Genomic DNA, 14009 nt, shown 5'->3' with positions numbered 1-14009 from the left:
ACGATGACTTTAATAGTCGACTGATCACCGATTATTATTTATGATTAGTCGACTAATCGGGTTGTGTGCTAACAGGACGTAAAGCAGACATTTTTCATTAGCTTTAAACTAACTAAAAACTAGATTTATAGCATTATCTGCGATAATGCTAGTGAGAATACTTTAAGCTGAATTTGGCCGCTGAAGATGCTGAAACTGATAGCTGAAATTGCTGAAAACTCTGACTCTAATAGCTGAAAACGCTGAAGCTGACAGCCAGCTGAAATATTAGCTAAACTCCAAAACACTCTACAAAACCTTAATACATACCAAAATAGTCCGTATAGCTAGCATAATGCCGTTATAAACTTTGAACTTTACTACACTCTGACTCCATATAATCTAAAATAACAACTAATTAACTATTAAATTAGTTTTAGACTATTTTAATAGTCGATTAGTCGACTAATCGTGGCAGCCCTGGTGTTGGCACTTGTGTGTTTTGAAAAGGATGTTTCATCTGAATCCGATCCCTGATTGGTCAAAGTTCACTCTCATCATTTAACGTGAAGATTGTTGAACTTTCAGCACGTGATCAATGAAAGTCCTTATTTGTACGTAGAGCTAACGACGGGGCGTTCTGAATGCAGAAGCTGAAATTCGAGTTACCTTTACGTCGACTTTTCATTAATATTGTCCACTTGAATGTGAGTCGACGCGGTCGGTTAGAACGCAGCCTGATCGGTGAGACTGACCGCCATAGAAACGATGACTCTAACTAACTCGAATCACTACTCTCTGACGGCGTCTGGCTCCAACATGGCGGCTGAACTGACCTCATTTGGTTGGAGCTGTTTCATGGATGACGTCACAGCTCCAGAATCCTCTGAGAACCTCTGATGATCGGCGTTCTGGTGGATGTTCTCTCATCAGATCTTTTGGCTCTTCGTGTTTTGGTGACTTGATTCTTTCATCTCCTCAGGACATGAGTTCCTCTAAGAGCCACACAGTGGAGAACAAGCTCAGCCGTCCAAAGCCTCGCCCCGGCCGGGCCTCATCCCGCCCCCTACGCCCGGACCCCCACCATGAGTAAGTCCTGCTCCGCCTTTGGTTCTGATCGTTTGGAAGAGACGTGTTCAGACGTGGTTTGGATTTGTAGTTGGATTTGATGATGATGGTTGAAAGCTTTAGAGATGAAGAGGATCCCAGCTCTCACCTTCCAACCTATCACTTATGCTGCAAAGCATGATGGGAGGAGGAGAATGTTTGTGTGGATGATTGGTATCTGCAGTGGAGGCAGAACCATCAGAACCGTGTACTGATCCAGTTTAAAAGATGTTCTGTTTATTTGTGGTTGACTTTGTTGTTTTCTCTGTTTTGGTGTTGGTTTGAATAATTTCACGTTTAGATTAGGACCACGTCGCCCCCTGCAGGTTGGAGGTTAAAATTATTATATCGATCAGTAATCGTTGATGGTTGGTGGTCATGTGACTTCCTGCTGCAGGAAGATCACAAAAGTTCATTTATGTAATGAAATGTGATGTTTTAGGAAAAGCTTCTTTTTCATTAATGACATTCACCTTCAGATGTTTCTGATCCGAACCAAAGTTCAGTCTCCTGGATTTGAACAGGAAGTAGTTCCGTCAGCACTAGACTCTCTTCATCCTGGTCCGCCGCTCGTCGTGAAGATCCGGGCGGAGGCGGGGCCGTCCCCTCCCCCCTCCGCGGGGTTAACTCGGTCAGGTTGTAAATCTTTACACTGGAGGGTTGGGAGTGGGTTACCACGGAAACCTCATTAAGCGTTTACTAGAAGACGGTTGGATTAGGCAGCTGCTGAAGGGGAGCGGCGAGCGTTTAACCCCGTCGCTGCTTTTTCTTCAGACACCCAAACGTGTGTGTAGATCATGTGAAGGAAACAATAGTGTTTTAGGATCATAAAGTCACAAAATCAAACCCAAACCGCCTCAGAGCTTCATTATTTTACATTTGAAGGTAATTTCAGAACCTCATAATCCAGATTAAATCACAGGAAGTTGTGCGTTTGTAAGGTGACCCGCAGCAGGCGCTCTGACAGGAAACCTTTTTAGGTCCTCCATTATTTATCTCAGCCTTTGAAAGACTCGGTGTTGATACCCTTAGCTAATTACCCTAATTACCCCCCTGACAACACACAGCTGAGCCGCAGGCCTGGAGAGGGGCGGGGCTTCAGTCCCTAAACGAGGACGGACGACTCTGTCCGGATGGGACGACTTGTAGGAGGATCTCTGAGCAGAGGGGGAGGAGCCACAGCGGCGGTGAAGGTTTAAAGATCCGTTTGGGATCTGGAGATGTTTCCTCTGACAGTAACACAGATGAATTAAGACTGAATTATTTAAAGACGTAAACATGATTTCCCCAGAGTCCTCTACCTGCATCGACTGAACCAAAACCACCGTTTGATGCTTTTATTTCCACGTTGGTCTCAAAGGAGGAAAACAGACAAAGAAACAGATGAAAATCTGTGTTTTGATTGATTTTATTTCTTAAAAACAGCTTCTGACTTCATGAAAATTCATAAAAACCTCAGAATATGGTCGATCCTTAACAGTGGATTTATGTTTGGTGATATTAGTCGCCTTAAAGTCAGATTTGAACCTGTTCTTGAGGAGCGTTTGGGCCAGGAGGGTCCACTGGGCTCGCTTTGATTGACTTTTATTTATTTGTTTGGAGCTACACCTCTTGAGAGCAAACGGTCCAGCTGGAGTCTCTGCTTACAGCAGAGGTTACGGTCACATGCCCCAAAAGGCCACCGCACGGCGGCATAAATGTCAGTTCAGGAAATGCAGCAGGTGGCCGTGGCTGTGTCACATTTTTACACTCTGCACTGTGGCCACGAAGCTTTTAATAAATAAAGTTAAAATTTTACGACGACCGGTCGACTTTTCTCACATCTTGAGTTGTTCACGCTTGGAATCGCCGGCGGCAGCAGCTGAGTGGACGATGTGTAAATGTCTCCAGATGGCGGCCGACCATAAAAACTGGGTTACTCCGTATGCCTGACAGCCGCCGTCTACACTCGTAACCACATCAACGATTAAAAAGAATTCAGGCGGCGGCATGATATCTTGAATACTCTGCCAGTCCTCGCCAAAGCACGGTTGTAGTTGTAGCTGAAGGGAAGTACAACCAAAAGTAAAACCTCCGGCTGATCCTTGGCATCCAGTTGATCCTCTTCATTAGATTTGTCTTCATAAAACACAGAAATTCAATAAAAAATGTTCGTTTGGTTGGTTTGAAAGTCCGTCTGCATTCACTCTGTAGTGAACTGCACCAGAGTTCATTTGCAGATCAGGTGAACTTTCACACCTGTTGTATCAATGGAGGACTTTTAGTTCAAAAAGAAGCTTTTTTTAATGTAAAAATTAATTATTTTTGGTAAAAGTTTAATCTTTTTCCACTTGAAATAACTTGTTTGATTTTTTTATTAATAAACAAACTCAATATTTTTTTTAAAAAAAGGTGAAAAATGATTTTTTTGTGTGTTTTTGGTGCTCAAATGATAACAAGGACCAGAATTCTCACCGTATGTTCTGACTCTTCCACTATCGGACCGGACTTTGTGGTCTCTGATGTTCTGAACGCGGCTGAACACTTCAGCTGCTCTGATGGGATTCTGCATTTGTGCAGCAGCAAACTGACCCGACCTTAAAAGACCTGCGAACTGCTGAAGTGAACTGTTCTGAACCGAAGCATGAAGCCGTCCAGCTGAGTCTGGAACAGCCAGAACCACTTCACCGCCAGCTGTCGGACAAAAGCCAGAAAAACCCGACAAAAAGCTGCTTCTGCACACCAGAACCTCTTTCTGCTGCTCAGCAGCAACGTGTGGATATGAAAGCTTCAGAAGTGAGATTAGTTATTACCTCCACATCTGCTCCGTGGGGATTATTAGATACTGCTGCGCTGCAGGCGGCTGAAACGCCACCAATAATGCGATCTGTGACCAGAAGAAGCCGTTTGTCAACAGCCCACAGTCATTATGACACACAATAACACAATGTTGTTCCCTCTCTGAGCCGCGGCGGAGCAGGAAATGGACCCACAGCAGAACCGTAAGCGTGAAGAAGAGATTGATGGGAAATGAGGAAGAGAAAGCAGCGAGTTTGATCGTGGGTGAAGGACGATCGCAGGCCGAGAATAAAGAAGCTCCGACTTTACGGAGAAATACGTTCTTTTTAACTTGTCCAGCAGCCGAGCAAACAGATGAGAGCTGAAGGCCTGATGTGTCTCTGTTTAAATACGAGGTTATGGATCCTCTGACACAAGAGGTGTATATTTGGACAAACTCCTTTTTTGGAATTTAAGCTAAATTGTGTGATTGTTCAACAGCATTCACACTAAAGTGATTCTCCTTTTTCAACACATAAAAACTCAGTCACACTTTCATCGATCTTGGTATCAAAACATTCAGTTTATTCGGGACATTACTGCCTGTACTTTTGGTATTTATAAACTTTGTAGTTTTTGAAGTATTAAGCAAAATATGCCTCATGGGAAATGAATGAGAAACTGCAATTATAGAGACACCGTTCAAACTCTAAAATGTTCAGTTTCTACTGTTTTGGGGGTAATTTGGAATTAGCTATTATTTTAGCCACGTGCTAGCTGTTTTTGGCTAATTTAGACCCTTTTCCAGTTTTTTTTTCTTTTTTACTAAGTTGGAGTTCAGCTACATTTTTAGCATTATACAAGATATTTCTCAAAATTAAACTTCTTTTTAAGTTCTTTAGGCACATTTTGAGTTTATTTTAGCATTATGCTAGCTATTTCTGGCTAATTTAGACCCTTTTCCAGCTTTTTTTTTTTTTTACTAATTTGAGTCTAGCTACATTTTTTGCATTATTTGAGCTATTTCTCAAAATTACACTTTTTGTTTTAGTTCTTTAGCCAAATTTGGAGTTTAGCTAATATTCTAACATTATGCTATCTGAATTAGATTTTTTAAAAGTTTTTGTCCGAACCCCCGTTTGCCATTTTCTAGTGCTGTTTGAATCTACTAATTCCAAATCGAGTGCACTCGAAACTCCCCAGAAGCCTTTGCGAGACACTAGCGTACATTGATAGTCACTAGATTAGCGAATATAGACCACAATGCTTTGCAGTCAAACAATTTCAAACAAAAAAAACGTGTTTAAATGCAAAACTTGAATAAGCCATCAACATTTTCACCATCAGAACACAGTGGAGTCATAAATAAACGCAGTGAAATGTTGGTTTATATTAGATTTTCACTTTGTGAAATCGATGACGTCATTTTCGGTTTTTAGAAAAATAAAGAAAAGTAGTGAGCATCGTGTCAGAATTACCTTTAAAATCCAGCGCACTGTATAGTTTCTTAGTAGTCATGGATTAGGGGGGAATCCGGACACAACTGAAGTTTTTGGCTAATTTTGAGTTTAGCTCGTATTTTGGCTTTATGTTAGCTCTTTGGCATATTTAGACTTTCTTTTTCCAGTTTTCATCTACAGAATGAGGCTGAACAAGAGGCTGCGGCCCGCCCAGCTCATTTTCTACATCACAAATATGATCTTTTTGACACTTTATTTTTTATCTGGTCCAGATTTACAGTAATTCAAATTTCAAAAATAGTTTTTTAGCCTAATTTTCTTTTTAAATGCCCTCCACCATCAAGGATGCGTTAAAATGTCATTTTCACTGCAGTGGGTCTTTAAGACACTGAGATCCCGTCTGGCATAATTTGGCTCCTCAGCTGCAAAAATAGGTTTTTGGGTCGCCGCAGTCTGAAGGCAGTCGGTGCACCTGCCCTTCATCTGCCCGTCCCCGGCGCGGCGTCGTCATTATCGTCTTCCCAAAAGCCTCATCTGCTCTCCATCTGCTAACCTCTGCCCTGCAGCTCGCAGGCTCAACTTATCCTCCAGGTTTCCTGCCAGACCTGCAGTCTTGATTCAGAGCTGTCAGAGCGTGAAGCTGCTGCTCCACGTGGACTCCTGCTGGAGGGTTACGTGAGGGGAGGCCTGACGGCGCCCAGAAACCGTCTCCTTCTGGTTTGTGTTCCTACCCTAAATCCTCAGGAGATGATGTCACGTCTCCTCATCCCTCCACGCCGCCGGCTTGTGAGGCAGATTGGAATTTGTTGGGAAAGCACCTGAGGGCGGAGAGCCGCTCCACTTCACTGTTACAGGTCCAACAGGTTTGTTTCTGTTGCTCCACGGCGAGGGTTTGATTCCCTCTGTAGTGCAGATTGGGGATTATGGGATGTCCAGATTTGGAAATGTTCTCATCAAAGCAGTCGGATCCACGTCTCTGAGAGGAAGTGAGGCTCAGCGGCGGTTTGAAGCGTGACATCATCACTGCAGGCCGCTGCGTGTGCAGAGGTTTACCGTTACCCCGGACACATCCTCCAGCAGAATTATAAACTCTAATAGAGTTTAATCATTATCTTAATATGTGATGGTGTTCCTGGATTAGTGCTTTTTATTCATGACCTTAAATTGAAAAACATCAGGAGCCTGCAGGTTTTCAGCTGCAGAATGTTAAAAAACAGAAACTCTGTGGTAGCTAACGTTACCTCCACCTTAACATCATCACCTTCTTATGAATGTTTGAAGCTGAACTTTAGCTTCATAGAGGAGTACCAGTGTTTTACAGCTCATTCCATCTAACAGACGTACATTTTTAATGAAGCTTTTCCCGCCTGGAGCTCCATCTCTGCTCCTCCCGACCTTCATACCTCAGATTCCGTATGAGTGTTGAGGGAACGGCGGTTCTGTCTCCCCGTTTTCATGAACGATGCTTCTTCCTGCTTTCTCGTTTCATCATAAACACGTCTGATTTTCAGTGCTTCCACATAGCAGAAGTGGATGGAAAAGACTGAGGAGTTTAGAGATCACTTCTGCATTTTAGTTCCATTCCAACTATATTTTTTTCTATTCCTTGAAAACCATAGTTATGATTTTGTTTTTAGCTTACGTTTAAAAAAAAAGTCTGTGTTGTTTTCAAGACATAGTTTCTGCAGAGCAGCAGGAGCTCATTAGATAATTGCCTCTGAGTTAGTTCGTTTATACTTTTGCCTGCTAGCTTATAGCACCTCACAGGCCAAAGCTAACTTTAGCACAGCAAAAAAAAGACAAACTATCAGAGCCATCCTTGTCCGGCCGATGACCGTTACTGAGTCACAAACCTGAACTTTTTCAAAGATCCCGTCCACGACGTTAAAACCTGCAGTTATGCACTGGCTGTGGTGGCCAGTTCTGCTGCCTGTTTTTTTTTATTTTTACAACTATTGGGACCAGTTTACAAACTAAAAAAGTTTTTTTTTCTTATTTACGGCTTTAAAGTTGTAAATTTACAAGAAAAAAGTTGTTAAATTCCCAGAATGAAGTCTTATTTTCGCTACTGTAAGTTGTCTAAATTTGACTTTTTTTCTCGTAAATTTAGGTCTTTAAACGTTGTACATTTATGACTTGAAGTGTTTTAAATTTTGAAGGAAAATGTCGTAACTTAAATTATCTGAATAAAATTGTATATTTACGACTTAAAAAGTCATTGACTAAATTCGACTGTTTTTCTTTTAAATGTACTTTTTAAAAGTTGTAAATTTATGACTTGAAATGTCGTAAATTTAATAGAAAAAAACATACATTTACGTGGAAAAAAGACAAATTTACAAGAAAAAAAAGACTAATTTAAAGCAAAACAAATTACGAGAAAAAAATTACATTTTTGACAAAAGAAGACATGAATTTATGATAAAAAAAAATCAACCAACCATTTACGATAAAAGAAGACAAATTTACAAGAAAAAAGATACATTTAGGAGAAAAAAAGTCATGAATTGATGTGAAAAAACAACAAAATTGTGTGTTAATCTGAGCCGTGCTCAAGTATAAAAGACGTGGGGTATTTAGTGAAGCATTATTTTCTGAAGGTTTCAAAAACAAAAAAGTTCTTAACCTTTTGATGACAAATCAATTTATTTTTAGCATAAGAAAATGCACAAAACGGAGCCTCTACAGATGGAAGCTTCACACAGACTTGGAGATCTCGTCTTTCGTGTAGAAAGAAATAACTGGAAGTGGAAGCTGTGGAGATATCGATGACTTCATCAACGGGAACTGCAGAGATCCTGTGGCCCATCAATGAATTAACCGTAAATCAAACAAAGGAGCTTCTATTTGTAAGATTATCAATAAACATTCAGATTAAACGTTTAAATCTCGTAATGTTATTATTTTTTTTTTGTTTTGTGACCCTAATGCACCATTGTAGGTTTGAGTTAGGAATGGATTATATATCTGTGCCAGTATCAATATTGGCCAATATTTGCAAATTTTGAGTTTATCAGTATCAGTTTTCAGATACACTTGATTTTTGACGTGGATACTTGTTCCTCATAAATCTCTGGCATTAGAAAGCTTATGTTTTACAGTTATGTCCAATAGTCAGTAAATGTTTTCAGATATCGTTTTAAAATGATATTGTTCCTATGACACCTATTGGTGTATGTTAAAAGGTCAAATATATTGTGATTGTACAGTAGTGCTGCCACAAACGATTATTTTAATAGTCGACTAATCGATTATATTTCCCAATTAATCGACTAATCGGGTCATGGGCACACTTGATGTAAAGCACACGTCTTAACCATCGTAAGCTTTAAACTAACAAAAAAAAAAATGAAATTGAAAGCTAAAAACACTTAAGATGATAGCTAGCTAAAATATTAGGTAAATGCCAAATTAGCCTAAAAACTGAAAAAAGCCTAAGTTAGCCAAAACAGCTAGCATGTAGCTCAAATATTAGCTAAACTCCAAAATAGCCAAAAATTTAGCAGAATGTTGTTATAACTTTGAACTTTACTACACTCTGACTCCATATAATATAAAGTAACGACTAATCGACTATTTTAATAGTCGATTAATCATCAATTAGTCGACTAATCGTTGCAGCTCTATTGTATAGTTAAAGAAAAGTTGTGAATTTTTTATAAAGAAACGAAAAGTAAAGCTAAACTTGGTGTTATTGTAGAAACTTAAATATCGATACCACCAAATATCAGACACAGTTGCAGGGGACATATCGGTTATCGGTTTAAGACAGAAAAAATGACATCAACCCAGCCCTAGTTTGATGGGCCGAATAAATAGAGATGTTTGGGTCTCTATTTATTCATCCTTTCTGACCATTTTTACTCAAACTTTGAAGAACTTGTTTGTAAGTTTCCAAACCCCTAATGAAGTCACAGATAAACAGGCCAGCTTTGATGTTTCAGACCAAAGGTTTGGGATTTGACTAAATCACAGCAGAACAGCTTTCATGTCCAGAATTTGAGGGAAACTTTCACCAGAAAATCTGTGTTTTTCAAACTTGATAATTGCACCAAATTACTCCCCACTGAGATGCTCTCCTCCCCCCGTTCGCCTCTCCTCCACAGAAAACAGAAAATGTGTTTTGTCGCCTTTGCGTGGCCTCACTGTACTCTGTTGCCATGGAGAAGGCAGCAGCTCTGCTGTTTGTATGAGCGGCCCTCCCAGAAAGTTGAGTCCATCAATGCTGGATGTGTGAACATCAGACAAATGGGATCTGGTTGAACACAGACAGCTTTGCTGTTTTATTCTTCTGCTTTGATGTGTGTTTTTTTTTGCTTTACAGACACACATTTACCCACGTTTCCTCTGTGATGTCGTTATCCTTGGAGTCTTTTAGTTGTGTATGGTTTTAATCGATTACCTTGGAATGAAAAAGGAGCTCATAAGTCGGTTGTTTTAATGGTTTATAGGATTTTTTAGCACGTGTTCTGTGTTTAAGGTCAGTATTTGGTATTTTTAGATAAAGAAAATGAAGTCTTTGTTTAATTTAGAAGTAAGTCTGATGAAGTTGTTGGTATAAAAACAATTGTGGGTTTTTGGGTTGTCTAGACCATGGGAGAAACTCATCGCAGGTGTTTTCTTGCTTGTACGACCACCTCAAGGGATGTCCATGAAAACGGGTTGTCTTCATGTTTCGTGAAATCGTATCCTCATCATTGCAGCATCTTCCTATCAGAAGGGAAAACAGAATAAAACCTGAACAAGAACATCTCGGCCCCCCAAAGCCCTGACAACCTGCTGGGTGATGGAGGACTGCGGTGAGCGTGGATGGGGGAGGGGCTTGTCTCCTCTTACATCTCCAGTCCTCTGCAGCTTCGCATTGTTGGCTGCAGCCGCTCTGATTGATTTCTTCTTTCATGCAGCTCTCGCCGTGTGAAGTGGTTTGTTTTCCTGTTTTTGTGTTTGTCGTCCTGGAAAAGCACTAAATAGAAGCATTGTGCTCCAGAGTGGACGTCGATAAACACGGAGAAGTCAGCAGAGCTTGATGGCACGCCATTGATTCCATACAAACACAACGAAGGAACCTTCGCTCCCAACGCCATCAATGTTGTCGCTTTGACTCCACGCTGCAGAAAGCGGGATAAGAACAAGGTCACGCGTTCCTGGAAAAGCCTCACCAGGCCCTGAAGGACATTTGAACTCTGCCTGGACTCTGATTGGCCGAAGAGCCGTTGGTGTAAAACAGGAAACGACACGGAGCGAGCTGACAGGAAGCGAGAGGCAGAGCGCTGATGTTGTTCCAGCGTGTTTTCTTTCCCGTTCTCTCACCCGCCGAGGCTCCGGGCCAAACCAGAGGGATGAACCGGGAAGAACAGGAAGTGAGGACGTGGGGGGGGGGGCAGAGGGGCAGAGGGGAATCCCCTCCAGCTTAACGAAAACTCCAAAGTTTGGGATTTCCTGGGTTTCCGATGGATGTTGGAGCTCTCTGCTGTTGATGGATTATTCCCGCTGCAAAAACAGAAACATGTCTTGAAATGTAATCCGACTTTTGTTGTCAAAAAGGCAGATTTTGGAGGGAATCTGACCTTCATCTACTGTGAAATGATCAGTTTGACTCCTTTGTTGTTCAGAAAATTCATTTGTTAGATATTAAGACCGGATTGGATCTTTAGATTCTCCATTTCCATCCTCACGTTGAACAGAGGAAGCTCGTGTACTCTGAAGCTCTGGTTGGTATTCAGCTGCACCGCTGCGAGCGTGGCGACGCGCTGAAGCGCTGCAGGCGGCGTTAATCAATGCGCCCAGCAATCAGCAGCTGTCCTAATTCAATCAGTCCTGCAGAATGCTGCCATTAGGACCACAGAGGCGGCCGCGTCACGCCCGGTCCGCTCCACCTTCCGTCTGTTCAGAAGGATTTCGACCCTGAAACCCGACATGAACAGTGTTGTTTTACTATCCAATAAGAATCATTTAATGTCAAAAGGATTAGAGCATTAAAACTGTAGTTAACAACAATAAAAGTAAAAATAATTAATAGGGATGTCTCGATCTGATCACCTGTCTCAGAAATCGGATGTTGAATCTTGATCTGGAATTGGATGTATATTTTATTCTTTTATCAGCGTATACATTTACTTCAAGCTTGTTATTATAGATAAATACTCTAATAAAATTCTCTCTCCTGCAGATCACAGCATTTTATTGCCGTAAATTGTAGCAGAACATGGCAAGAAGATACATTAGTCGATGAGAAAAGTAATGCAAAAGAAAACTGGACAAGTTTGATGTTTTGAAATTAGGTAATGACAAAGCAACAAACCTTATTAGGCATCTCCAAAACAACACAATCAACATCAAGTAAAAAAAGTCTGCAGTTTGAACAAGCCTGCAGCACCAGAGAACAGCTGTTCAGAGGCTTAATTACGACCATTACATGAGATGCTCCAGGTGGAGATTTGATTATTGCAGCTCAGATCTGGATTTTTGTGAGGAAATGATTGTTAAATAAAATGTTTCTTTATCTGCATTTTAGTTCAGCAGACTGAGATAAAGAAAATACATTTGAGTTGCTGATTGGAGGATCAGCCTGAGTGACAGCTGAAGGGGGGGGGTGTCATCATAAAGACGAAGCAGCATCTCTCCTTTTTCAACCTCACAGGAGTTAAAGGAAGCTCTGTGTGTTCATTGATCCTCTGTTTCTGTGAAAACCTTTGAACGTCTGGAGGTCCCCCCCAATAATTGGCTCGATCCATATCTGTGCGGGTGGCCCCACCCCCCTCAAAGCTCGCGTTTATCTCACCTTACAGCTCCGAGATTCTTCTGGACCAAACAAACGTTTTCATGGAGGAGCATTGATTTGTGAGGAAGATGAAGATAAAAGCCACAAACAGGCTCTTAGTGAGATTACAGCTGAGCTTGAAGGACGGCCGACTTTATTACATTACAGGAGTTTAGCTTCTTGAAATGATGGAACGGATGAAAAGTCAGACCCAGAAATGTTTTGGTTTGATACAAGAAAAATAGTCAAATTTTTAACTGTCTCGCTTTTGTTGAGTCTTCTAGCAAACGTAATGATTCAGAAACATCTGCATCGTTGCGTCCAACTCCCTTCAGCATGTTAGAAGATCCTGTTTGGACCTCAGGGGTGGAGGCCAAACTTTAACCTGGATTGGTGGGGGTCACAGCCTAGCAACAGCAGGTCGGGTGCATAGCAACAGAGTCCAGCGATGCGGCAACCGGGTTTTCTGCTGGGGATTCAGACACGTCAGGAACGTGGAAAGTCAGTCTGTGAAGCTGTGAAGAGAAAGAGCTTGAAGAACAGCAGAGCTGCTCTGACACTTCCAAATCTGTGTGAATGTGAAGCTTTATTCTCTGTTTGGAGGAAATGTTTGTTGTTCAGATGTTTGAGGATATTTCTGACGGAGTGCAGCTCTGTGGATCCTTTTGTGACCACTGTAGGTGCCAAAACTGTCTTCCTGACTGCAGTTTATTATTACTTTGTTTACACTGGTGTGGTGGGCGTGTCACCTGGTAGCTGATTATGCAAATGAAGTTCATCTGTTCACTTGCGTAGAGTGAAGACGACTTGGAGCGTGTGATCCGGGGATATTCACCCTTAGTTGACCGCTAACACTTCGATAACGCTAATGCGATGACATGTCGCTTTGACGATTTATTATGTTTGTGGATTTGCATCTGTTTTTTTAAGTGCTTTGATACAATAACGATGAGGCTTTGTCATCGCATAAAGAACTTTATCATCTTCTTTCTTGTTAACAGCATTACCACAAACGCAAATAATACAAAAGCATATAAATGTAAATAGATCTATTTAAACAGATATCTGTGCGTTATCAATGACGTCAATGGAACAACGACTAGAATTGGGTTGAAAAAATTGAATAATCGATCTGAATCAATCTAAGCTTAATAGATCAATAATCCATCCATAAAACAAGAGATCGAAACTCTGCTAGCTTGATGCTAACGTTTAATGGGATATCCCATAGGATTGCTAATGCTAACGCTCTGTCGACCTAAACATACATTGCTGACTGAATTAACCTCTTTTCTGAACTCACAGGTATGAATTTTCCAAACTCTTTTAAGGAAATATTTTTAAAGTAACCGTTTCTGGTCTCAAACAAAGTTTTTTGCTCATTCTGTCTTCTTCTTCTTCTGTAATGCTATAGCATGATTGCCACCTAGTGGCCAAAGTGAAACGCCCTCCAGGAGAAGCAGAACATTTGTCTGTTTGGGAATCCATGTAACACTGTATGATATTTACAGTCTCATTATTATTTCACTAATACATTTTACATTATGTGAACTGTATTGGATTAATATGAAAACCCTCAAATTATATATAGATTTATAATTTATTTCTAAACAAATATGTCTAAATGTATAAACCATGTCAACTCAAAATTGAATTTAACTGAATTGAGATTATCAAAACAATTGCTTAAAAAATTGAACCAGGTCTGATGAATCGAATTGAATCTGGTCATTATTAGCCATATCCAGCCCTAAAAACGACCATTTTGGATTTGTGACCAACAGTTGCAGCTTAAAGAAAGCAAATTTCCGAAGAAAATTGATCAGGATATCATGTATTTAAGTGTCGCATTCAGTACATGATCGCTGATCTTCTGATGTTAACTTTAACACCTGAGATATCGCTGATGACACCTGAATAACGAACACAAATGATTGTGATCCAGA

At 40.8% G+C, this 14009-nt stretch overlaps 1 protein-coding gene across 4 annotated transcripts in view; it reads left to right on the top strand.

Moving 5' to 3' along the window:
* The window catches only part of usp6nl (USP6 N-terminal like), a 61725-nt gene that overhangs the window by 8748 nt on the left and 38968 nt on the right, over positions 1-14009 (top strand). For all 4 annotated transcript variants that reach the window (XM_024285934.2, XM_024285942.2, XM_024285962.2 and 1 more), the window contains one exon: positions 962-1068. In XM_024285934.2, coding sequence (XP_024141702.1) covers positions 1065-1068 — 4 coding nt within the window. In that variant the 5' untranslated portion in view covers positions 962-1064. The remainder of the gene's footprint in view (positions 1-961; positions 1069-14009) is intronic.

Source organism: Oryzias melastigma, linkage group LG23 (genome assembly GCF_002922805.2).
Source record: "Oryzias melastigma strain HK-1 linkage group LG23, ASM292280v2, whole genome shotgun sequence".
In the NCBI taxonomy this organism is placed as follows: Eukaryota; Metazoa; Chordata; class Actinopteri; order Beloniformes; family Adrianichthyidae; genus Oryzias; species Oryzias melastigma.
This window is presented reverse-complemented; position numbering and strand designations above follow the sequence as displayed.